This window comes from Oncorhynchus mykiss, chromosome 18, assembly GCF_013265735.2.
Source record: "Oncorhynchus mykiss isolate Arlee chromosome 18, USDA_OmykA_1.1, whole genome shotgun sequence".
Lineage (NCBI taxonomy): Eukaryota > Metazoa > Chordata > Actinopteri > Salmoniformes > Salmonidae > Oncorhynchus > Oncorhynchus mykiss.
In genome coordinates, this window is record NC_048582.1 from 52,020,360 (window position 1) to 52,047,694 (window position 27,335).

The 27,335-nt window shown below is 45.6% G+C and overlaps 1 protein-coding gene across 1 annotated transcript in view; it reads left to right on the top strand.

Moving 5' to 3' along the window:
- The first annotated feature begins 16,128 nt into the window (after nucleotides 1-16,128).
- Nucleotides 16,129-27,335, top strand: part of LOC110496482 (E3 ubiquitin-protein ligase TRIM71) — a 46,983-nt gene continuing 35,776 nt past the window's right edge. Inside the window, exon 1 of the mRNA XM_036953074.1 lies at nucleotides 16,129-18,143. Coding sequence (XP_036808969.1) covers nucleotides 17,382-18,143 — 762 coding nt within the window. The 5' untranslated portion in view covers nucleotides 16,129-17,381. The remainder of the gene's footprint in view (nucleotides 18,144-27,335) is intronic.

The following is a 27,335-nucleotide window of genomic DNA, read 5'->3' on the forward strand; positions in this document are numbered from 1 at the left end:
CTTCTGTTTTTGTGTGTATTATCAATAATGTGTTCGTGTGGCTCTTGCCTGGCTTATCCATCCACATCACTCAAACTGATGTCCACGAGGAGTCTGGTTTTGCCTCCATCTCCTACAATTTTTAAAATGTGAACATATTCTGACTGTTCTGATTGGTCCCAGAAACTGACGGGCTGGGCCAGAGTCAGCCTATTTGACGACGACCTTATCAATTTTGATACTCTTGATTTGTTAGATGAGCCAATCGCTGAATGTATGTTGCAGTCTTTAATAGAACAGCGGAATTCAATTCAGGGTGAGTCGTCAGGCAAGATGTGGCTCAGTTGATAAGGGGAAAGGACCTAGCAATGCCAAAGTCGTGGGTTTAACCCTTGCAGGAATCACCTGTGTATGTGCTCTTTTCTCGCCTGAGTAGCCTCATTTCACTACCAAAAATAAAATTAATGGAAATAACACAATGTCAAATACATGTAGCCTAGTCAAATAATTAACATCCAATCACGTTAACCGTTACTCTCTCGCGGTAAACCTTCACTCTTGTGCAGACATTTAGAAACGAAACATGCCAATTTGAAAAATAAGCCACATGAGTTTTTTGAGTGAGAAGTAAGACGACTTTAGAGTAGTAAGACATGTATAAAAGCAACAGATACCATTACTAAGAAGGGTCTAGAAGCGTCTTATATGGTGAGCTACCGAGTGGCTAGGACAGGCAAGCCCCATACTATTGTTAAGGACTTAATTCTACCTGCTGCCGTGAATATGGCTGGGACAATGCTGGGGGAAAAGGCCAAGAAAAACTATAAAGACAATGCCTTCATCAAACAACACTGTTTCGCAACGCGTAAGTGACATGGCATGTTTTGAAACAATTACTGCTTTGCATGCAAGCTTGATGACGAGTTTGGAGGGTACTATCGTGTTAAAAGCTGAGCTGTAGTTGATGAACAGCATTCTCACTTAGGTATTCCTCTTATCCAGATGGGTTAGGGCAGTGTGCAGTGTGGTTGCGATTACGTCGTCTGTGGACCTATTGGGGTGGTAAGCAAACTGGAGTGGGTCTAGTGTGTCAGGTAGGGTGGAGGTGTTATGGTCCTTTGACTAGTCTCTCAAAGCACTTCATGATGACGGAAGTGAGTGCTTTCTTGGGAACAGGAACAATGGTGGCCCTCTTGAAGCATGTGGGAACAGCAGACTGGGATAAGGATTGATTGAATATGTCCGTAAACACACTAGCCAGCTGGTCTGCGCATGCTCTGAGGACGCGGCTGGGGATGCCGTCTGGGCCGCAGCCTTGCGAGGGTTAACACGTTTAAATGTTTTACTCACGTTGGCTGCAGTGAAGGAGAATCCGTGGGTTTTGATATCGGGTCGTGTCAGTGGCACTGTATTGTCCTCAAAGCGAGCAAAGAAGTTGTTTAGTCTGTCTGGGAGCAAGACATCCTGGTCCGCGACGGGGCTGGTTTTCTTTTTGTAATCCGTGATTGACTGTAGACCCTGCCACATACCTCATGTGTCTGAGCCGTTGAATTGCGACTCTACTTTGTCTCTATACTGACGCTTAGCTTGTTTGATTGCCTTGCGGAGGGAATAGCTACACTGTTTGTATTCGGTCATGTTTCCGGTCACCTTGCCCTGGTTAAAAGCAGTGGTTCGTGCTTTCAGTTTCACGCAAATGATTCCATCAATCCACGGTTTCTGGTTTGGGAATGTTTTAATAGTTGCTGTGGGTATGACATCGCCGATGCACTTGCTAATAAACTCGCTCACTGAATCAGCGTATTCGTCAATGTTGTTGTTTGACGCAATGCGGAACATATCCCAATCCACGTGATCGAAGCAATCTTGAAGCGTGGAATCCGATTGGTCGGACCAGCGTTGAACAGACCTGAGCACGGGAGCTTCCTGTTTTGGTCTCTGTCTATAGGCAGGGAGCAAGAAAATGGAGTGGTGGTCAGCTTTTCCGCAAGGAGGGCGGGGGAGGGCCTTATATGCGTCGCGAAAGTTATAATAACAATGATCCAGGGTTTTACCAGCCCTGGTAGCACAATCGATATGCTGATAGAATTTAGGGAGTATTGTTTTCAGATTAGCCTTGTTAAAATCCCCAGCTACAATGAATGCAGCCTCAGGATATGTGGTTTCCAGTTTACATAGTGTCAAATAAAGTTTGTTCAGGGCCTTCGATGTGTCTGCTTGGGGGGGAATATATGCAGCTGTGATTATAATCGAAGAGAATTCTCTTGGTAGATAATGCGGTCGACATTTGATTGTGAGGAATTCTAAGTCAGGTGAACAGAAAGACTTGAGTTCAATTATGTTGTTATGATCACACCACGTCTCGTTAATCATAAGGCATACCCTCCTGCCCCTCTTCTTACCAGAAAGATGCTTGTTTCTGTCTGCGCGATGCGTGAAGAAACCAGCTGGCTGTATCAACTCCGATAGCGTGTCTCGAGTGAGCCATATTTCCGTGAAGAATGTTACAGTCTCTTATGTCTCTCTGGAATGCTACCCTTGACCGGATTTCATCAACCTTGTTGTCAAGAGACTGGACATTGGCGAGTAGTATGCTCGGGAGCGGTGCGCGATGTGCCCGTCTCAGAAGCCTGACCAGAAGACCGCTTCGTCTGCCCCTTTTACGGCGTCGTTGTTTTGGTTCGCCGGCTGGGATCCGATCCATTGTCCTGGGTGGTGGGAAAAACAGAGGATCCGCTTTGGGAAAGTCGTATTCCTGGTCGTAATGATGGTGAGTTGATGTTGCTCTTATATCCAGTAGTTCCTCCCGACTGTATGTAATACAATCTAAGATTACCGGGGGTATCAATGTAAGAAATAACATGTTAAAAACAATTAGATACTGCATAGTTTCCTAGGAACACGAAGCGAGGCGGCCATCTCTGTCGGCGCCGGAAGTACCCATACTTTTTTTTATTTTTTTATTTCACCTTTATTTAACCAGGTAGGCTAGTTGAGAACAAGTTCTCATTTGCAACTGCGACCTGGCCAAGATAAGGCATAGCAGTGTGAACAGACAACACAGAGTTACACATGGAGTAAACAATTAACAAGTCAATAACACAGTAGAAAAAAGGGGAGTCTATATATACATTGTGTGCAAAAGGCATGAGAAGGTAGGCAAATAATTACAATTATGCAGATTAACACTGGAGTGATAAATGATCAGAAGGTTATGTACAGGTAGAGATATTGGTGTGCAAAAGAGCAGAAAAATAAATAAATAAAAACAGTATGGGGATGAGGTAGGTGAAAATGGGTGGGCTATTTACCAATAGACTATGTACAGCTGCAGCGATCGGTTAGCTGCTCAGATAGCAGATGTTTGAAGTTGGTGAGGGAGATAAAAGTCTCCAACTTCAGCGATTTTTGCAATTCGTTCCAATCACAGGCAGCAGAGAACTGGAACGAAAGGCGGCCAAATGAGGTGTTGGCTTTAGGGATGATCAGTGAGATACACCTGCTGGAGCGCGTGCTACGGATGGGTGTTGCCATCGTAACCAGTGAACTGAGATAAGGCGGAGCTTTACCTAGCATGGACTTGTAGATGACCTGGAGCCAGTGGGTCTGGCGACGAATATGTAGCGAGGGCCAGCCGACTAGAGCATACAAGTCGCAGTGGTGGGTGGTATAAGGTGCTTTAGTGACAAAACGGATGGCACTGTGATAAACTGCATCCAGTTTGCTGAGTAGAGTGTTGGAAGCAATTTTGTAGATGACATCGCCGAAGTCGAGGATCGGTAGGATAGTCAGTTTTACTAGGGTAAGTTTGGCGGCGTGAGTGAAGGAGGCTTTGTTGCGGAATAGAAAGCCGACTCTTGATTTGATTTTCGATTGGAGATGTTTGATATGGGTCTGGAAGGAGAGTTTAGAGTCTAGCCAGACACCTAGGTACTTATAGATGTCCACATATTCAAGGTCGGAACCATCCAGGGTGGTGATGCTGGTCAGGCGTGCGGGTGCAGGCAGCGAACGGTTGAAAAGCATGCATTTGGTTTTACTAGCGTTTAAGAGCAGTTGGAGGCCACGGAAGGAGTGCTGTATGGCATTGAAGCTCGTTTGGAGGTTAGATAGCACAGTGTCCAAGGACGGGCCGGAAGTATATAGAATGGTGTCGTCTGCGTAGAGGTGGATCAGGGAATCGCCCGCAGCATGAGAAACATCATTGATATATACAGAGAAAAGAGTCGGCCCGAGAATTGAACCCTGTGGCACCCCCATAGAGACTGCCAGAGGACCGGACAGCATGCCCTCCGATTTGACACACTGAACTCTGTCTGCAAAGTAATTGGTGAACCAGGCAAGGCAGTCATCCGAAAAACCGAGGCTACTGAGTCTGCCGATAAGAATACGGTGATTGACAGAGTCGAAAGCCTTGGCAAGGTCTATGAAGACGGCTGCACAGTACTGTCTTTTATCGATGGCGGTTATGATATCGTTTAGTACCTTGAGCGTGGCTGAGGTACACCCGTGACCGGCTCGGAAACCAGATTGCACAGCGGAGAAGGTACGGTGGGATTCAAGATGGTCAGTGATCTGTTTGTTGACTTGGCTTTCGAAGACCTTAGATAGGCAGGGCAGGATGGATATTGGTCTGTAACAGTTTGGGTCCAGGGTGTCGCCCCCTTTGAAGAGGGGGATGACTGCGGCAGCTTTCCAATCCTTGGGGATCTCAGACGATATGAAAGAGAGGTTGAACAGGCTGGTAATAGGGGTTGCGACAATGGCGGCGGATAGTTTCAGGAATAGAGGGTCCAGATTGTCAAGCCCAGCTGATTTGTACGGGTCCAGGTTTTGCAGCTCTTTCAGAACATCTGCTATCTGGATTTGGGTAAAGGAGAACCTGGAGAGGCTTGGGCGAGTAGCTGCGGGGGGGGGGGAGCTGTTGGACGAGGTTGGAGTAGCCAGGCGGAAGGCATGGCCAGCCGTTGAGAAATGCTTGTTGAAGTTTTCGATAATCATGGATTTATCGGTGGTGACCGTGTTACCTAGCCTCAGTGCAGTGGGCAGCTGGGAGGAGGTGCTCTTGTTCTCCATGGACTTCACAGTGTCCCAGAACTTTTTGGAGTTGGAGCTACAAGATGCAAACTTCTGCCTGAAGAAGTTGGCTTTAGCTTTCCTGACTGACTGTGTGTATTGGTTCCTGACTTCCCTGAACAGTTGCATATCGCGGGGACTGTTCGATGTTAGTGCAGTCCGCCACAGGATGTTTTTGTGCTGGTCGAGGGCAGTCAGGTCTGGAGTGAACCAGGGGCTATATCTGTTCTTAGTTCTGCATTTTTTGAACAAAGCATGCTTATCTAAAATGGTGAGGAAGTTACTTTTAAAGAAAGACCAGGCATCCTCAACTGACGGGATGAGGTCAATGTCCTTCCAGGATACCCGGGCCAGGTCGATTAGAAAGGCCTGCTCACAGAAGTGTTTTAGGGAGCGTTTGACAGTGATGAGGGGTGGTCGTTTGACTGCGGCTCCATAGCGGATACAGGCAATGAGGCAGTGATCGCTGAGATCCTGGTTGAAGACAGCGGAGGTGTATTTGGAGGGCCAGTTGGTCAGGATGACGTCAATGAGGGTGCCCTTGTTTACAGAGTTAGGGTTGTACCTGGTGGGTTCCTTGATGATTTGAGTGAGATTGAGGGCATCTAGCTTAGATTGTAGGACTGCCGGGGTGTTAAGCATATCCCAGTTTAGGTCACCTAACAGAACAAACTCTGAAGCTAGATGGGGGGCGATCAATTCACAAATGGTGTCCAGGGCACAGCTGGGAGCTGAGGGGGGTCGGTAGCAGGCGGCAACAGTGAGAGACTTATTTCTGGAGAGAGTAATTTTCAAAATTAGTAGTTCGAACTGTTTGGGTATGGACCTGGAAAGTATGACATTACTTTGCAGGCTATCTCTGCAGTAGACTGCAACTCCTCCTCCTTTGGCAGTTCTATCTTGACGGAAGATGTTATAGTTGGGTATGGAAATCTCAGAATTTTTGGTGGCCTTCCTGAGCCAGGATTCAGACACGGCAAGGACATCAGGGTTAGCAGAGTGTGCTAGAGCAGTGAGTAAGACAAACTTAGGGAGGAGGCTTCTGATGTTGACATGCATGAAACCAAGGCTTTTTCGATCACAGAAGTCAACAAATGAGGGTGCCTGGGGACATGCAGGGCCTGGGTTTACCTCCACATCACCCGCGGAACAGAGAAGGAGTAGTATGAGGGTGCGGCTGAAGGCTATCAAAACTGGTCGCCTAGGGCGTTGGGGACAGAGAATAAGAGGAGCAGGTTTCTGGGCATGGTAGAATATATTCAGGGCATAATGCGCAAACAGGGGTATGGTGGGGTGCGGGTACAGCGGAGGTAAGCCCAGGCACTGGGTGATGATGAGAGAGGTTGTATCTCTGGACATGCTGGTTGTAATGGGTGAGGTCACCGCATGTGTGGGGGGTGGGACAAAGGAGGTAACAGGGGTATAAAGAGTGGAACTAGGGGCTCCATTGTAAACTAAAACAATGATAACTAACCTGCACAACAGTATACAAGGCATATTGACATTTGAGAAAGACATACAGCGAGGCATACAGTAATCACAGGTGTTGAATTGGGAGAGCTAGCTAAAACAGTAGGTGAGACAACAGCTAATCAGCTAGCACAACAACAGCAGGTAGAATGGCGATTGATTAGGCAGAGAGGGTCGGATTAACTACACACAGAGCCTAAATGCGGCTGGGGCCGACAGATAAAACATAAACAAGCAGAATGGATTACCGTGATTAATGGACAGTCCAGCATGCATCAGCTATGTAGCCAAGTGATCAGTGTCCAAGGGGCAGCGGTGGATGGGGCAGGGAAGCTGGACTGGCGAGTGTTATCCAGGTTAGAAAACTAACAATGACCAAATAGCTTGTAGCCAGTTAGCTGGTTAGCTTCTGGAGGTTCTTGAGTGTGTTCTAAAAATGTAAAGATAATAGCGGTTCCGTATCACATTGGGTGAGGCAGGTTACCGGAAGGTATAAACAAATTAAAAATCGAAAAGGGGTAGAAAGTAAATATGGGTTCAGTGAGTGTTTGGGACGCGGCGATTCAGACGGTTAGCAGGCCTGTGCTAACAAGCTAACAGTTAGTAGACGGTGCTAAACACGGTAGCAGTTAGCGGACCGGGCTAAACAAGCTAGCAGTTAGCAGGCCGAATTTGCAAGCAAGGAGATAGCAAGGGCTAGAGAGTTAGCCTTTGGGGACGTCGCGATGGGGGTATCTGTTTATTCCTCTTCATGCAGTGACATCGATGGACCGGTCGTGGGTCTGGATATTGTAGCCCAGGAGCTCAAAATGTTCCGTTTGCGATGGGAATCCGGGGATGAAAAATAAAATAAAATAATAAATAGGTCCGTTATGCTCTGGTTAGAGTCGCGTTGTTCGAACTGGCGAGAGCTTTCCGAGCTAAAGGTTAGCTGATGACCGGTTAGCTGAAGACCGCTAGCAATGTTTTGCTGAAGCTGGTAGTTCGTTGGCTAGCTTCAGTTGAGGGGTTCCAAGGTCCGAAGTAAATATAAATACTTTAGGAAAAATAGCTACGTTGGGTGAGGCGGGTTGCAGGAGAGTATTTAGAAGAAGTTGAGGTTCAGCAAAAAGTTTTAAAGATATGTGAAAAAAAAAAAACGAAAACAAACGATATATACAAGGGACACAACACGACAATACGTCCTACTGCTACGCCATCTTGGATCAAAAAAAACCCCCCAAAAAAAAAAAAACCCAAAAAACCCCAACCACCCCAACCAGAAGCCATGGATTACAGGCAGCGGTAACGGAGCGCCAAGTCTAGGTCTAAGAGGCTTCCAAACGGCTTCTAACCCCAAGCCATAAGACTCCTCAAATGGCTACCCAGACTATTTGCAGTGCCCCACCTACCCCCCCTCACACCCTCTTTACACCACTGCTACTCTCTGTTGTCATCTATGCATAGTTACTTTAATAACTCTACCTACATGTACATACTACCTCAACTAACCAGTGCCCCCGCACATTGACTCTGTATCGGCACCCCGCTGTATATAGTCTCACTATTGTTATTTTACTGCTGCTTTTTAATTACTTGTTACTTTTATCTCTTGTTTTTATCCATATTTTTTGAAACTGCATTGTTGGTTAGGGGCTCGTAAGTAAGCTGTAAGGTTGTATTCGGCTCATGTGACTAATAACATTTGATTTGATTTGAAGGTTTTGTATGTAAGATGACTAAATAAAGAGCAACATTATTGATTATTTTTATATTATTATTTGTGCCCAATAAGAGCTCTTCGTCACTTCCCACCAGCCAGGTTGTGACAAAAACTCACACTCATTCTTATGTTTAATAAATTTATCGTATAGTGTGTGTGTGGCAGGCTTACAATGATTGCAAAAAAACATTTGAGAGTGCGCTGACCCTGGTGCTAGAGGGGGTACGCAGATGGAGGTTGAATGTTTGAAGGGGTACGGGACTATAAAAAGTTTGGGAACCACTGGATTACAAGATCCTCCTTCTAACCTACAGTGAGGGAAAAAAGTATTTGATCCCATGCTGATTTTGTACGTTTGCCGCCTGACAAAGAAATGATCAGTCTATCATTTTAATGGTAGGTTTATTTGAACAGTGAGAGACAGAATAACAACAAAAAAATCCAGAAAAACGCATGTCAAAATTGTTGCATTTTAATGAGGGAAATAAGTATTTGACCCCCTCTCAATCAGAAAGATTTCTGGCTCCCAGGTGTCTTTTATACAGGTAACGAGCTGAGATTAGGAGCCCACTCTTAAAGGGAGTGCTCCTAATCTCAGCTTGTTACCTGTATAAAAGACACCTGTCCACAGAAGCAATCAATCAATCAGATTCCAAACTCTCCACCATGGCCAAGACCAAAGAGCTCTCCAGGGATGTCAGGGACAAGATTGTAGACCTACACAAGGCTGTAATGGGCTACAAGACCATCGCCAAGCAGCTTGGAAGAAACACAAATGGAAGAAACACAAAATAACTGTCATCTCCCTTGGCCTGGGGCTCCATGCATGGTCTCACCTTGTGGAGTTACAATGATCATGAGAACGGTGAGGAATCAGCCTAGAACTACACGGGAGGATCTTGTCAATCTCAAGTCAGCTGGGACCATAGTCACCAAAACAATTGGTAACACACTACGCCGTGAAGGACTGAAATCCTGCAGCACCCTCAAGGTCCCCCTGCTCAAGAAAGCACATATACATGCCCGTCTGAAGTTTGCCAATTAACATCTGAATGATTCAGAGGGCAACTGGGTCAAAGTGTTGTGGTCAGATGAGACCAAAATGGAGCTCTTTGGCATCAACTCAACTCGCCGTGTTTGGAGGAGGAGGAATGCTGCCTATGACCCCAAGAACACCATCCCCACCGTCAAACATGGACGTGGAAACATTATGCTTTTGGGGTGTTTTTCTGCTAAGGGGACAGGACAACTTCACCACATCAAAGGGATGATGGACGGGGCCATGTACCATCAAATCTTGTGTGAGAACCTCCTTCCCTCAGCCAGAGCATTGAAAATGGGTTGTGGATGGGTGTTCCAGCATGACAATGACCCAAAACACACGGCCAAGGCAACAAAGGAGTGGCTCAAGAAGAAGCACATTAAGGTCCTGGAGTGGCCTAGCTAGTCTCCAGACCTTATTCCCATAGAAAACCTGTGGAGGGAGCTGAAGGTTCGAGTTGCCTAACGTCAGCCTCGAAACCTTAATGACTTGGAGAAGATTTGCAAAGAGGAGTGGGACAAAATCCCTCCTGAGATGTATGCAAACCTGGTGGCCAACTACAAGAAACGTCTGACCTCTGTGATTGCCAACAAGGGTTTTGCCACCAAGTACTAAGTCATGTTTTGCAGAGGGGTCAAATACTTATTTCCCTCATTAAAATGCAAATCAATTTATAACAATTTTGACATGTGTTTTTCTGGATTATTTTTGTTGTTATTCTGTCTCTCACTGTTCAAATAAACCTACCATTAAAATTATAGACTGATAATTTCTTTGTCAGTGGGCAAACGTACAAAATCAGCAGGGGATCAAATACTTTTTTCCCTCACTGTACAAAGCCCTTCCCCCCTTACCTCTCAGACCTTTTCCCCCACCAGCCCACACGCGCACTCCATTCCACCACAGTGGGTCACTTTGTCATCCCCAGGTCGAAGCTCCAGAGCCTTGGCGATAGGGCCTTCTCCAGGCTCTGGAACACACACATACACACATACAAGCAAATAAATGCACTACTAAGCCACTCCTCTCTTCACCATACTGAGCAGCACCTAACCCTTACCCTACCCCTTACCATAAACCGGGTTTATATCCAAATCCCAACCCTCCCCTCCCCATACACTGATACATCACACTCTGTCCCTTCTTCCCGTCTTGTTTAGTCTGATGTTTTGTTTTTCATTTCTATAACTGTAAAGCAACTTTAGGTCCTTGAAATTCCCATGTATTATTATTATTACTGTTCTACTAGTCTATGGCTAGATGACTCCTGATATCTCCAGGTGTGTATCATTTCTCTTTTGTCTTTATCTGTTGTGGTTTAAGTGCTACTTTAAGTGCTGCCTGTCTTCCCAGTGGCCTGATAGATGTGTGAACTACTGACTGCTCATAATTTGCAGATAGTTGTCGATAGTGTGCTCTCCACCTCTGCTAGGCCATTAGCAATTAGCAATTATTGTCAGTTATTCAGTCTCCCCTGGTTTCCTAGCGGAGGTTGTGTCAGTGGCAGTTTTGACGCAAAACTAAGGCCGTCTCCGAAACAAAGAGAGTTCTGCGTAATCATTTGAGGGAGGCTCCACACCTCTCTCTCACTTAAGTATCTTACCTAGTTATTTACAGATGATGTAATTTAGCTATTTTGTAGCTTTGTCGACTATGTGTGTGTTGTCTCTACATATTCACACCTCTCCGTGTAGGCTTTACAGACGCTCCCCACCCCATGGCTGCAACCCTTCTAATTTAGTGTACACTGCACGCACAACCCATGTGGAATTCCGGGTTGGAACTGCCGACCTGTGGTGAAGAAGCTGAGTTCATCTCAGCCTATGCTGCCCTTCAGTCTCTTAACTTTTTGGCCCTGACCGAGACATGGATCCCCCCAGAGAACACTGCTACTCCGGCTGCTCTTTCTTCATCTGACTATGTTTTCTCTCATAGTCCGAGAGCATCTGGTTGTCACGGTGGTGGAGATTTTCTATTTTCTCTCTCTCTCTCTCACCTGTCCATCTCCTCATTTGAATTCCATGCTGTCATTGTCACCTGTCCACTCAAGCTTAATATTATTGTCATCTATCGCCCACCAGGTGCCCTTGGAGTTCGTCAATGAGCTTGACACCTTGAAAAGCTCACTTCCTGACGATGGCTCACCACTCTTCGTACTTGGCGACTTCAACCTTCCGACATCTGCCTTCAATTAATTTATTCCAACTCTCTCTTTCCCCTCCTTAACTCGTTTGACCTTACCGTTTCCCAATCCCCTCCAACTCACAAGGCAGGCAATTTGTTTCCTTTTCTGTCTCCCTTTTCTTCAACCCTAAGGACTCAGCCCCTACCCAGATGGTCATGTGCCATCGCAATCTTCGCTCTCTCTCTCCCACTACTCTCTCTGAGCGAAAATGGAGAACTAAACTCTCTCAGAACAATATTCTTAACCAGTCAGGCTTCAAGACGGGTCACTCAACCGAGACTGCTCTTCTCTGTGTTATGGAGGCTCTCTGCACAGCCAAAGCTGACTCTCTCTCCTCTGTTCTCATCCTACTAGATATATCCGCTGCCGTTGACACCGTGAACCATCAGATCCTCCTGTCCACCCTCTCAGGGATGGGTGTCTCAGGCAATGCACACTCTTTGATTGCATCCTACCTGGCAGGACGCTCCCACCAGGTGACATGGAGAGGATCTGTGTCTGCACCATGTACTCTCCCTACTGGTGTCCCCCAGGGCTCGGTTCTAGGCCCTTTACTCACCTCGCTATACACCAAGTCACTCAGCCCCGTCATATCCTCACAAGGTCTCTCCTATCATTGCAATGCGGATGACACTCAGCAACTTTTCTCCTTCCCCCCCTTCTGACACCCAGGTGGCAACACGCATCTCTGCGTGCCTGGGAGATATATAAACTTGGATGTCGGCCCACCATCTCAAGCTCAACCTCGACAAGACGGAACTGCTCTTCCTCCCGGGGAAGGCCTGCCTGCTCAAAAACCTCTCCATTATGGTTGACAACTCCAGTGTCGCCCTCCCAGACTGCAAAGAATCTTGGCGTGACCCTGGCCAACACCCTGTCATTCTCTGCAAACATCAAAGCAGTGACCCGCTCCTGCAGGTTTATGCTCTACAACATCCATAGAGTACGATCCTATCTCACACAGGAAGCGGCGCAGGTCCTAATCCAGGCACTTGTTCTCCCATCTGTACTGCTGCAACTTGCTGTTGGCTGGGCTCCCCGCTTGTGCCATCAGACCCCTGCAACTTATCCAGAACACAGCAGCCTGCCTGGTTTTCAACCTTCCCAAGTTATCTCATGTCACCCCACTCCTCCGCACACTCCACTAGCTTCCAGTTGAAGCTTGCATCCACTACAAGACCATGGTGCTTACCTACGGAACAGGAAGAGGAACTGCCCCTCCCTACCTTCAGGCTATGCTCAAACCCTACACCCCAACCCGAGGACTCCGTTCTGCCTCCTCAGGTCTCTTAGTCCTCTCACCGCTACGGGAGGGCAGCTCCCGCTCAGCCCAGTCCAAGCTCTTCTCTGTCCTGGCACCCCAATGGTGGAACCAGCTTCCCCCTTAAGCTAGGACAGCAGAGTCCCTTCCCATCTTCTGAAAACATCTGAAACCCTACCTCTTCAAAGAGTATCTTAAATAATCCTCCTCCTCACCTCGACCCCCCCACCAAATTAAAATAAATAAATAATAATAATTAATAAACAGCACTTTTCCCATTCTATCTCTGAATCTGCTGATAGCTACATTACTGAGGAAAATGTACTTTCTATGCCTGTGCTATGTGGTTGTCCCACCTAGCTATCTAAAGATGAATGCACTAACTTGAAGTCGCTCTGGATAAGAGCGTCTGCTACATGACTAAAATGTAAATGCAAAGATAAAAGCGCCTGCTAAGTGGTATAACTATTATATTTAGGTTTAGCTGGTAATGCTACCTAAGCTCCACTAGAGGGAGTGCGTCGTCTGTAAAATGCAAACATAGAAAATATTTAGAGCTGTCTTGATGTTCGCTCATTAGAGGGGAACTCTTAAAACTGATGCGAGACGAGACTGATGCGTGGAGAACGGACACCAAATTAGAACAGATTAATTTTGGTCCGTGCTCGTGTGGAGTGTGAGACATAAAATGGCCTATTTTCTAATTGGCTAAACAGATCAAATCACATTTTATTCGTCATATGTTTTGTAAACAACAGGTGTGCATTAACAGTGAAACGCTTTCGGACCCTTTCCAACGATACAGACAAAAATGTGAAATAATAGAAAAGTAATAACACGGAATAATAAATACACAAGGAGTATCGATCATATACAGGGATAGCCTATCAGTACCGAGTCGATGTTGGTTCCAGCCTTTGTGCATCTGTACCGCTTGCCGTGCCGCAGCAGAGCAAACGGTCTCGTATTTTTTTTATTTTTTTTATTTCAACTTTATTTAACCAGGTGGGCCAGTTGAGAACAAGTTCTCATTTACAACTGCGACCTGGCCAAGATAAAGCAAAGCAGTGCGACACAAACAACAACACAGAGTTACACATGGAATAAACAAACGTACAGTCAATAACACAATAGAAAACAATCTATACACAGTGTGTGCAAATGAAGTAAGATTAGGGAGGTATGGCAATACATAGGCCCTAGTGGCGAAGTAATTACAATTTAGCATTTAAACACTGGAGCTATAGATGTGCAGAAGATGAATATGCAAGTAGAGATACTCGGTTGCAAAGGAGAAGAACATTTTTTGCAATATGGGAATGAGGTAGTTGGATGGGCTATTTACAGATGGGCTATGTACAGGTGTAAGATCTGTGAGGTGCTCTGACAGCTGATGCTTAAAGTTAGTGAGGGAGATATGAGTCTCCAGCTTCAGTGATTTTTGAAATTCGTTCCAGTCATTGGCAGCAGAGAACTGGAAGGAAAGGCAGCCAAAGGAGGAATTGGCTTTGGGTTACATATCCGTCCCATATCCGGATGGTTACATTTCCGTTGTATACCAGACTGGCCTCGCCCTAATCCAGTAATTTCATGTCTGTCTGTGCATGTTGAAGGAACTATGGGAAGGGAAGGGGACTAGGAACAGAAATTTAACTGGGCCCAAGAGTTCTGGGGAATGGGTTTAGCAACAGAAATGGAACTGGGACCAATAGTTTTGGGGAACACACACATGCTCAATAGTGTATTTCTTCTGATTATGTCTGTCCAAAATGAAATATCCTCAATTATGTCTGTCTAAATAATATCTCTTTCTGATGCATGTCTGTTCTACATAATGCATTTCTATCAGTGTATATCCCTATCATGAGTTCAGACAACAATCCCATAATCATGCCCTAACCCTGTCCTGCCCTCTCTTGTTTTTGACTGTGCATTTCTCCTCGTCTTTAATTCTTTCCCCCCATTTTCCTTATTGAAGGCTCAATTCCATACTCAGCCCTATTCCATAGATACGTGTATCTGAACAGAGCTCATTGGAATAGGCTACTACTACAGCCAATGCTACGAGATCTGGACCTTAATGACACAGGTGGTAGTGTACTTGCCCCATGGACAGTGTTGCTGGTTCAAACCTCGCTTCATCTTTCCCCTCAATCGCTAGGAATATGTACCCAATACATGTTCTAAGCATGTATGGGAGAGTGAATTACCTAATTAAGCAATAAGGCACGAGGGGGTGTGGTACATTGGCCAATATATCACGGCTAAGGGCTGTTCTTAGGCACAACGCATCCCAGAGTGCCTGAACACAGCCTTTAGTTGTGGTATATTGGCCATATATCACAAATCCGAGAGATGCCTTATTGCTATTATAAACTGGTTACCAACGTAATTAGAACAGTAAAAATAAATGTTCTGTCATACCCGTGGTATACGGTCTGATATACCACGTCTGTCAGTCAATCAGCTTTCAAGGCTTTAACCACCTAGTTATAATACTGTATTTACTGCAACTACACACAGTATATTATCTTCTTAAACAAGGCATGTCAGACATGGGGGTTTTCTGGAACACATCATCACTGTTGCATACATGCCGATCATATACCGTACATGTCATACATTTAGTTAGTGTGTTGTTTCCAACTGTGACAAAGCTTCCTGTTGGTTATTTGAGTCAAGGCTACTTTCTAGGATGTCATGTCACACACACACACACACACACACACACACACACACAGGGACCAGAAATTGGTGCTGGCATTTTTATCATGACAGCCCATTTATCGACACCCCCACACCGAACAATTGTTTTTCCTTGAAGCCCCCATTTTTAGCCAAATAGTGATAACTTTGCAGAAAATGTAGACAGGCCCGCTGGGCTGAGAATGGACCAGCCCATCTGGAATTTGCCAGAATTGCCATATGACCAATAAGAACAAATTCTTATTTACAATGATGGCCTAGGAACAGTGGGTTAACTGACTTGTTCAGGGGCAGAACAACATATTTTTACATTGTCAGCTCGGGGACTCAATCTAGCTACCCTTCGGTTACTGGCCCAACCCTCTAACCACTAGGCTACCTGCCGCCTCAAGTTATTACAACAGGCTAGGCTACAACACATTCATCCATCTAAATTGTTTTACAAGAGGTCCTCCAGACTTGGAGTCGGGGAATAAATAAAATTCTAAATCACCTGTCTGGAAACGTTTATTTATTTTTTGAAAATGTAATTTGCCTGAGCCTATAGCACACGTCCATCACAAGGGCAAGAGCCTCCGGAACCCCTCGCCCCCATTCGCAGCACAAGCAATAAGCCAAGCCCCTGCCCGTTTCCCTTCCTCTCTCTTCCACTCCACTCCCCTCCCCTCCTCCCAGCCAAGACGGAAGTGTGTGTCCATTCCTCCCAGTAGGATTAAAGCGGTTGGAGGATCAGTCAACACGCGCCCATAAACAAGGACGGGACGAGCGCGTGGCCAGCAATATGAGCGCACCGTGTTGTGTATGTGTTTCAGAGCGCGTTTACCAGAACAGAAAATAGAACTACAGATAGACCAATTGGGACTACAGAATCGCTATAAAACGACCTTTCAATTGCAACTTCGGAGTTCCTCCAGGCTTATGCGATTGGAGTGACTCGGAGGCTCGTGCCTTTCCCCCTTCCAAGGTTCCAGAGAGGCGCTTAGAAAAGCCCTGTGCATTCCTCCTCTCGAAGAGAGGGAGGGAGGGAGAGAGAAAGAAGGGGGATACGCATACGTAAATGCATACGTGCCTGGAGCTGGTTTCGACTGTGGGACTGTGCATATAGAAGGGGGGGTTTAAAAACGGAGACGGTTGGGGTTATTTTGTCGCCAAACGGACCTATAAGGCGGCAATGAGATCGAGTTGCTGTTGAGCCAATGCTTTGATGAATAATTTACGGTCTTGTCGGCGGAGAGAGAGCGAACCGAAACCACCGTCTTCTGCAAGCCTCTGACGCCGTTGGAGAGGGCCCGGATGGTGGACTAGAGGGCCGACAACGCTGACGCTAAAACGGGACGAAATATTTGCATTGAGTAGTGTGATGCTGTGTTGGTTGGGGAGGGGAAAAGGAGCTTTGGGCACTTTGAGGAGGATCCTGTACAAAATCTGTTTTCGGACTATTCTATAAACCCGCCAGGCCGCGACATCTACAACAAAAACAACAACAAACGAATGAATAAACAAAAACCAGTGAACTCTAAAGGTGGCTCTTTTGGATTTGCCCTCATGAAAATATCCCACCCAAAAAAAGACAGAATAGATTTAGGCCTATGTAAAGTTGGCCATAATTGTAGTGAGTAGCCTGTAATAATTATTCTAAAACCGTATCCAAGTGAAGATATTGTGTCATTGTGAACTGAAATTAATGTTGCTAATTTGATTTGAAGAGAATCTTATAAAAGGGCGGACTTTATTTGCGTATCTGGCGTCAGTTGACGGTTATTTTTTTGGAGATAACACCTATAGGGCCTATCCTATGTATGTGGAGCATTTTGACTGTAAAAAACGACCTACCTCAAGAACCTGTTTTCCACAGAAGAGAACACAAGGGGAGAAACAAACGTACGTTTCCCAAATTAATACCCCAGTAATACCTGAGTGGATGTTCTTATAAAGTGTAGCCTTGTTTAAAACCCCTCAGATGGCTTCATTCTCAGACTCCGACCTACAAACCTGTCCTCTCTGCAAGGAGCTCTGTGGCTCCTCCTCCACTCCTATTTCCTCCAACTCCTCCACCTCATCCTCCTCCTCTCATTCCTCCTCCTCGTCGTTCTCCTCCCGGCGCCTCCATGTCCTCCCCTGCCTCCACGCCTTCTGCAGGCAGTGTCTGGAGGGCCAGCGCAGCCCTGGGGACCCTCTCAAACTCAGCTGCCCCACCTGCAATCAGAAGGTCTCCATCTCCGAAGCCGGAGTGGACTCCCTCCCTTCCTCCAACTTCCTCTTCAGTAACCTTCTGGATGTGGTGGTGAGCTCCGAGGAGCAGCTCCAACTCGGCCAGAATATCAACGGCCACCACCGGGGGGTCAGCGGGGGCTCCATACCCGGGTTCCACCACCCCCACGGCGGACTCCTCCGCCCACACCGCCTGGGAGAGCCTACGTGTAGCTCCTGTGACGAGGGGAACCCGGCCAGCTCCCACTGCCTGGACTGCCAGGAGTACCTGTGTGATAACTGCGTCCGTGCCCACCAGAGGGTCCGGCTGACCAAGGATCACTTCATTGAGAGGCTAGCTGAGAGCCTGCACCAGCACCAAGCGGGTCGAGGCAAGGTCATCCCCATCGGAGGAGGTGGAGAAGGGGGGGGAGGCGTGGGTGTCTCCCTGGCCCAGTCCTTTCACTACAACTTCTCCCTGCTACCTTTGTTCCAGGACAGGATGAGCTTCTGTCAGAACCACGACAACGAGGTAGGGACACAAACACACGCACACACATTCAAACGGAAATGAGGCCTTGGCCAACAGTGTATGGAACAGGAGGTAGTGCCTTCACTCTGTGGATCCACAGGGTTTCTGGTTCGAGCACTGCTTCACTACACCCTTCTCCCTAAATCACTACACTGTTCTCCCTAAATCACTACACTGTTCTCCCTAAATCACTACACTGTTATCCCTAAATCACTACACTGCAGCTATAGGTTTAGTCCTTACAGCTGGTCTTCATATGGCCATAGGTGTGGACTTTAGACACTCTCACATTAGCACACACACACACACACACAGCCATGTCAAAAACAAACACCAACATGAACTGTCTAAAGCCCAGCAGTTCTGTCTGTAATGCCAGCTAGTTGAGTGATACCAGGCAGCTTTACCCCTGACCCCCTGGTACCACAGTGTAATAGCATTATGTGTGTAGTAACCACACACACAGCTTCCTGCCCTGTAATAGCATTATGTGTAGTCACACACACAGTGTAATAGTATTAGAGTAAGTGTGCCGTAGCCTGGGCCTCACAGAGGGCCATATGGCCTGGAGTTCAAAGACGAGCTCAGTGGCTCTTCACCTACTTCCCTGGAGACACAGGCATGCACGTGCACTGTACACACACTGATTACGCTGTACCCCACCGGCCAGAGGGAGAGGCCCCTCACTCCAACACCACACATGTTTCGCTGACGGCAAAGAACCCATAGGCAGTGGGAAGAGAAGACTGTAGTGGCTCAGCGAGGGAGTAGAGAGGGTGTCCAATAAAACATTAACAATGGAGCAAATGTAAACCATGCTGTTTTCACATGCAACTGCACCTTGGTTTCTGGGATATCTGTAGTGGTCAAGGAGAGACATTCCACATGAGCAACATTACTTAAAATCAAGTCTTGGTTGTCCTCACTCGTTATTATAAGTCTTAATTACCAGATGGCCTCTGTTGGAGGGAGTGACTCACACACATACATACATAAATGTCAAATTGTCAGTAAGAGTTCAAGTTTCCAGCAAGGGCTCTGTTTTCCAGTAATGTCTCACTCATGACTCAATGGTATGTTTGAACCGTGATGTGACTGCCTCTAGTCCTCTAGCTGATGATTAGTTCTAGTGGTTTTGTTTATTTTAGATGTCGCTGCCTATCTCATCCCTCCTCTCACCCTGCCTCACCCCTCCTCTCACCCTGCCTCACCCCTCCTCTCACCCTCCTCTCACCCCTCCTCTCACCCTGCCTCACCCCTCCTCTCACCCCTCCTCTCACACCTCCTCTCACCCTGCCACACCCCTCCTCTCACCCTGCCACACCCCTCTCACCCTGCCACACCCCTCCTCTCACCCCTCCTCTCACCCTGCCTCACCCCTCGTCTCACCCTGCCACACCCCTCCTCTCACCCTGCCACACCCCTCCTCTCACCCTGCCTCACCCTTCCTCCCACCCTGCCACACCCCTCCTCTCACCCCTCCTCTTACCCTGCCTCACCCCTCCTCTCACCCTGCCTCACCCCTCCTCTCACCCTGCCACACACCTCCTCTCACCCCTCCTCTCACCCTGCCACACCCCTCCTCTCACCCCTCCTCTTACCCTGCCTCACCCCTCCTCTCACCCTGCCACACACCTCCTCTCACCCCTCCTCTCACCCTGCCACACACCTCCTCTCACCCCTCCTTTCACCCTGCCACACCCGTCCTCTCACCCTGCCTCACCCCTCCTCTCACCCTGCCACACCCCTCCTCTCACCCCTCCTCTCACCCTGCCACACCCCTCCTCTCACCCTGCCACACCCCTCCTCTCAGCCTGCCTCACCCCTCCTCTCACCCCTCCTCTCACCCTGCCACACCCCTCCTCTCACCCTGCCTCACCCCTCCTCTCACCCAATCTCACCCTTCCACCCCCCTCCTCTCAGCCTGCCTCACCCCTCCTCTCACCCTGCCACACCCCTCCTCTCAGCCTGCCACACCCCTCCTCTCACCCTGCCACACCCCTCCTCTTACCCTGCCTCACCCCTCCTCTCACCCTGCCACACCCCTCCTCTCACCCTCCCTCACCCTATCTCACCCCTCTCACCATGCCACACCCCTCCTCTCACCCGATCTCACCCTGCCTTATCCTAACTCCTCTCTCCCTCTCTCCCTGCCTCACCCCTCCTCTCACCCCTCCCCTCACCCTATCTCACCCCTCCTCTCACCCTGCCACACCCCTCCTCTCATCCTGTCTCACCTCTCTTCTCACCCTGTGTCACCCATCCTCTCACCCTACCTCACCTCTCCTCTCACCCCTCATCTCACCCTGCCTTATCCTAACTCACCTATCCTCTCACCCTGCCTAACCCCTCCTCTCACCCTGCCTCACCCTACCTCACCTCTCCTCTCCCTGATGGCAGATACACACAATGACCCAGTTTTCCAACCTTTGCCGTACACACTGGGGTCTGTACGCAGATGAGGAAGATCATTACAAAGAGGAAAAGTGACCCTTTGATCTGTAGAGACTCTGGACCACCATCAACCAAACTGACCAGATGGCTGCACACTGCCCCCTCGCCAGCACACTGCCCCCTCGCCAGCACACTGCCCCCTCGCCAGCACACTGCTCCCTCGCCAGCACACTGCCCCCTCGCCAGCACACTGCCCTCATGCCAGCACACTGCCCCCTCACCAGACACACTGTCCCCTCGCCAGACACACTGTCCCCTCGCCAGGCACACTGTCCCCTCGCCAGGCACACTGTCCCCTCGCCAGCACACTGTCCCCTCGCCAGCACACTGTCCCCTCGCCAGCACACTGTCCCCTCGCCAGGCACACACATTCACAAACACTATATGCATACACATTAGACACAGACAAACTAGACACACGTTCACACACACGACACACTGGAGTTGGAGGCAGGTGTTGGGGGTAGAGTTGAGTAGTGTAAAGGGTTGGTTGGCATTCAAGTGGGGGTGATCTCTTTTACAGGCCAACGTGGAATGCGAGTTGTTTGGAAATGGACAGCTATGTGTCTAGTGTGTGTGTGAGCGTGCACTCACACACACACCACACACGTGTAACCGACTCCCGTCTTAGAAGTCTTGGATCGAAGAGTGGGGAATGTTTGGGGGGTGGGGCAGAAAATCTATTGTGGGGAATGCTGTGTGTCCGGAATTCACACACATACACACACCAGTACACAGTAAATATTACTCAAATTGAATACAATTATACTCTACAAAAGATAACATTTGGTCCCAGTCTAAATAGAGTAAAAATGACTCTTGTTACAGAGTTCAATTCTCAAGAGTTATTTCTACTCTATTCGGTGTTTATATTTAACTCTACAAACTGTAATTTACTCTATTTAGCTTAACATGGAAACAACTCTACTGCCAATTCGCTCAATATAGAATTTTATATTATCTGTGGAAAGTGTCATTTCTTACTCAAATTGAATACATTTTTACTCAAAGATCACATTTGGTCCCAGTCTAAATAGAGTAAAAATGTATCTTGTTGCAGAGTTCAATTTTCAGTTATTTCTACTCTATTCAGTGTTTATATTACTCTACAAACTGTAATTTACTCTATTTTGCTTAAAATAAAAACTCTGCCAATTCACTCAATATAGAATATAATATTATCAGTAAAGAGTGGCATTTGTACAACTAAACTTAACGTCAATAAATCAGAAGTCCGTATTTAATCTTATGGCTTAGATCCCGCTAACGGGATCGATATGACAACAGCCAGTGAAAGTGCAGGGTGCCAAATTCAAAACAACAGAAATCTCATAATTAAAATTCCTCAAACATAGAAGTATTTTACACCATTTTAAAGATAAACTTGTTGTTAATCCCACTACAGTGTACGATTTTAAAAAGGCTTTATTACAGCGAAGGCACACCAAACAAAAAACACAGCCATTTTTCCAGCCAAAGAGAGGAGTCACAAAAAGCAGAAATAGAAATAAAATGAATCACTAACCTTTGATGATCTTCATCAGATGACACTCATAGGACTTCATGTTACACAATACATGTATGTTTTGTTTGATAAAGTTAATATTTATATACAAAAATCTGAGTTTACATTGGCGCGTTATGTTCAGTAGTTCCAAAACATCCAGTGATTTTGCGGAGAGCCACATCAATTTACAGAAATATTCATCATAAATGTTGATGAAAATACAAGTGTTATGCATGGAACTTTAGATAAACTTCCCCTTAATGCAACCGCTGTGTCAGATTTCAAAAAAGCTTTACCGAAAAAACACACCATGCAATAATCTGAGTACAGCGCTCAGACAACAAAATAAGCCATACAGATATCTGCCATGTTGTGGAGTCAACAGAAGTCAGAAATAGCATTATAAAAATTCACTTAACTTTGATGACGTTCATCAGAATGCACTCCCAGTTCCACAATAAATGTTTGATTTGTTCGATATAGTCCATAATTTATGTCCAAATACCTCCCTTTTGTTTGCGCGTTTAGCCCAGCAATCCATATTCATGAGGCGCGAGCAGACGAAAAGTCAAAAAGTTTCGTTACAGTTCGTAGAAACATGTCAAATGAAGTATAGAATCAATCTTTAGGATGTTTTTATCATAAATCTTCAATAATGTTTCACCCGGAGAATTCCTTTGTCTGTAGAAATGCAATGGAACGCAAGCTAACTCTCACGTGAACGTGCGGGGTCAGCTCATGTCACTCTGGTAGACCTGACTCATTCAGCTCCCATTCCCCCCTCCTTCACTGTAGAAGCATCAAACAAGGTTCTAAAGACAGATGACATGTAGTGGAAGCCGTAAGAAGTGCAATATGACCCCATAGACACTGTATATTCAATAGAAAATGACTTGAAAAACTACAAACCTCAGATTTCCCAGTTCCTGGGTGGATTTTTTCTCAGGTTTCGCCTGCCATATGATTTCTGTTATACTCACAGACATCATTCAAACAGTTTTAGAAACTTCAGGGTGATTTCTATCAAAATCTACTAATACTATGCATATATTAGCAACTGAGCCTGAGTAGCAGGCAGTTAACTCTGGGTACCTTATTCATCCAAGCGACTCAATACTGCCCCCAGCCATAAGAAGTTTAACAAAGCACTTTATTCTTAAATGTAAGACATTTGCAATACATCAAAATACTGATGATAATAAAAATCAAATTGTGGACTGAAATGAAATGTTGGCCTCTGTTCATTTTAATACATGTACATAAAAAATCTCAATATTGCAATTCAATACATCTAACAATGACATGGGGGATTTTGTGAAACTGGCATCTCACATATCAAAAACACTGATGAGAAAATGAAATTGTGGCCTCTGTAAAATTACATTTTGGCATTTGTCCCCCCTTTATTAAAAGTAAATAAAAAATCCAATATTGCAATACAATACATCTTGGTTTTGTGCAGTTTTTTTTACAATCACAGGAAACAGTATGGGACAATAAACTAACTTGAATCATCACAACTGTAAGAGATCTGTATATCAAATGCTTTGTGACAGAAAAGCTCTTTATCATCAACTACATCAGGTCCCTCTGTTGTACACCCAACTCTATATGCATTCAAATGCTCATCAAGACATATTGTTTGTAGGGCAAAAGTAACCAACAGTAACCTCTCATCTTTAACAACAACATGGTGGATTTTCTGAAAAACTGGCATCTCACAATGGACTTTAAAGACAAACAACTAAACCTGAACGATACAAATTTCCATGGTGTTAGGCCCATTTAACATTTAAAACCGTGGTGTCAATTGGTACCTGAATAGTCTCAGCCATCTTACAGCCACAGTCCACCACATTTAAAGATAACATTTTACCTGGACCGATCATGACTCTGTTGGTGTCAAATGTATGCTATTTGACTTTGGTGTTTTTTTTGCCAATGTTTTAGTTACATTTTTAAAGCTTTTTAATTGTTAAAAAAAAAGAAATGATGCTTTGCTTCATAGCGGATGCACCAGCTATGCAAAACTGGTCCAATTTTAAGCCTACATGTGGGGTAATGCACCATAAAATGATGTTTCGGTAGCAGCCTCTTTTTTGGAAGCAATTGCTTGAATAACCTGTGGTGCTCTGCGATTAAGAAACATTGTAATAACCGTAGTAAACATTTTATTTTCTCCAACGATATCAATCTGAAGCAACAGCAACAGTAAATAGCAGTGTAGATCATTGGGACAAACTAAGTCTCCAAAGAGAAGTGGTAGATTGGGAAGTAAACACCAGGACTGGATAGCGTTTAACCTCAGGTCATTAGAGTCCTCTCCTAACTTCACTACAGGAGGTGTGTTGTTTTGCTCCATGTAACCACAGTTAAAGCTCTTTATTGTCCTGTCTGTTTCATTTGATGTTGTGTACTTGTCTATCAAGTGCAGTACTAGCAGTTTAATTTCATATTGTGCCACTCCCTCCCAGATATCATGCATAATCTCGACAAGGAAGTTTTCACATGTATTGAAGTACTGCAAGGAGTTTAGAATGCAAGAACGAATAACACCCATCACCAAAGGGAAGACTGGGATTTGGCTCATTATTTGGGCGGTGTTCTGCATGAAGTGCTTGAGTTCGCATAACTATCTTGGGTGAATCTTCATCAAATTCAGTTTGAAAGTCCTCTTTCTCAGCAAGACAAAAGCAGACCAAGGTTGTCACCTGTAACTTGGACACTAGTTCCATACACTGGTTGATCATACAAGGGGACCATAATTACATCCCTCTCAAGTACTTTAATATCCTGCACAACTGGATCAAGTACTTTAATATCCTGCACAACTGGATCAAGTACTTTAATATCCTGCACAACTGGATCAAGTACTTTAATATCCTGCACAACTGGATCAAGTATTTTAGAAAAGCCATATGTTTTAATGTCTTGGGCATGAGATAAAGCAACCAAATGAATATTAAGAAGAAATGAGTTGAACTTTGGAGAAAAATTCCGTAAATTGACGTAGATCCTAATGTATGTATTCCCCGTTATGATCCAAGAGGATTTGCAGTTTCAAAATCATCATAGAGAAGCTGTATCTGAATTGCATGCTTCTGTTTTGAAAATAGAGCATGGCTCTTGAACAGATCTCCATCACGTCAGTCATAAAGTCTTCTTGAACTGGAATCGGTCTGCATCATCTCCTTTATATTCAGGGTGTTTGTAAATAAACTGTCATGTTTTCAAAATGGGGATGATACAAATGTATCAGTAACAACAATTTGATCATAGCCTCCAGTAGTCTGATTGTGTCGTGTATCAAATCTAGTACCAAGAAGGTATTCACTGGGTCGACCCTTCCCCACTTTTATGTAAAATACTGCCTTCTCTTACTTTCAGAATCTAATACACCAAAAGGATTTTACATTTTTTCAAAACACTGATCAATTTTACACTCAATGTCACTTTTAATAGGCTCCTGTATAGACAGACACGTCTTCACAGATTCTTTAGCTTGAATATGAATATCATCAACCGTCTCTTCCATGGAAATGACCAAAGAGTTAATGGTTGTTTCACCTACACCTGCCAATTTAAGTTCAGCTATGGTTGCAGCGCAGCTGTCTACAAGACTCTTATTGACAAGGACTGAGTCAGAAGGGGAACTTGTTGATGGCAAGTCATCAAAATGACTTACTGCTACATATTCAGCTGTAGAGGGGCCTTCACCATGATCAGAACAAGGTTCATGTGCTTTATAAAGAGGCTTTGTACGAGGTACTGAAGACAAAATGAGCTTTTGAAAAGCTCATCAAAACAGGCAAGAGAGTCTGGTGACTTACATGGTATTTCATGTTTATCAATCACAATTAATTACTTGTGAATCGCACTCCTCTGGGTCCCCACAGCAAGCAGATAGGGTTGAAGGCTTTCCATGACGCTCTCCAGATGCCCCTGGATGCTGATCCCAGTCTGTGACACAAGAACTTCATTAGTGTGCTATTAAAATGAATCACGGTTCACAAACAGTTTGTGAAAATGTAAATTACAGCTACACATGATCTTAACATGATTTGTCCATAATCTTAAAAGTAGTTATTAGGATTAGGAATGGGGACAGAACAGTCAACTGTAATCTCACCTTGATAAACTTCACAATGTGGTCACTGGTGTGTCTGGCTGTGGTTTTTCCTGGTTTCTTGCGGCCATGAGGGGATGGTGGACAAGGACCAAAATGGAGGACATGTCACTGTCCCATCCTGAAAGTACACATTTTCACTGAAAGTTACATCATTCCATTTTGCTTTCAAAAACAATGCTCCCTTCCATTAGTATAATCATTTTATTCCAGCAGACCATTTTCCACTTCTGTTGTGGATTCAGCATCTTGTACCAGGTCTTGCAGGTTGCCTGTCTGTGTGAGGCCACGGCTTTGGTCAATGACTTCCTGCTTATAGAGAGTAGGCCACTTCTCCAGGAACTTTGCAGAGGTTGCATTACCAAGCATCAGACTGAAATCTTGCTCAATCTGCAGACAAGATGGAATAAGTCAAGACAGAAGAGTAAACATTATGGTGTGGCACTATGGTCATGTAATATATCACAGTCCTAATCAGACTGTTGTAGAACAGAAAACAATTGTCCTGACAGTTTCAAGGCAAGGCAGTCGAAGATCCACATACCATTCCTGCTATGTCTTGGAATCTTGGAAACTGTGAATATTTCAGAGGACTTCACTGGGTCATGAACCATCTTTTGGCGATATGCGAAGGTCTGCTTCATCTTCTCCTTTACAATTGCTTCAACAGCTGTATGCTTCATCAGGGCAATGGCCTCAACACAGGCTTTCTGTTGTTGGATAGTTTCTCTCTGAAGGGGTCTATCTGCTTTTGGACCACCTGGAACATGGTGAAACTTTTACAGATTACTGGGTTTGTCTGCTCTATACGGTATTGTGTCATAAGATATAAAAAAACATGGCTCAGAAACTCTGCAAGGACGGCCATGCATGCAGTAATGCCACCAGATGAAAAGTAGGATTTATTTGACTCAGAAACAGAATTAATACTAAGTATCTTACTCTTTCAGTATTTCTAAGAAACACTTGCTTATACAGATGTTTACAAACAATTATTCTCTGGTCATGTGTCATGAATGAGACTTAACTACAATGAAAATCACTTACACGTCAGTGACTGTCGCATGGCCTCTGATGCTTCCCTTTGAACACATTTCAGTCTCCA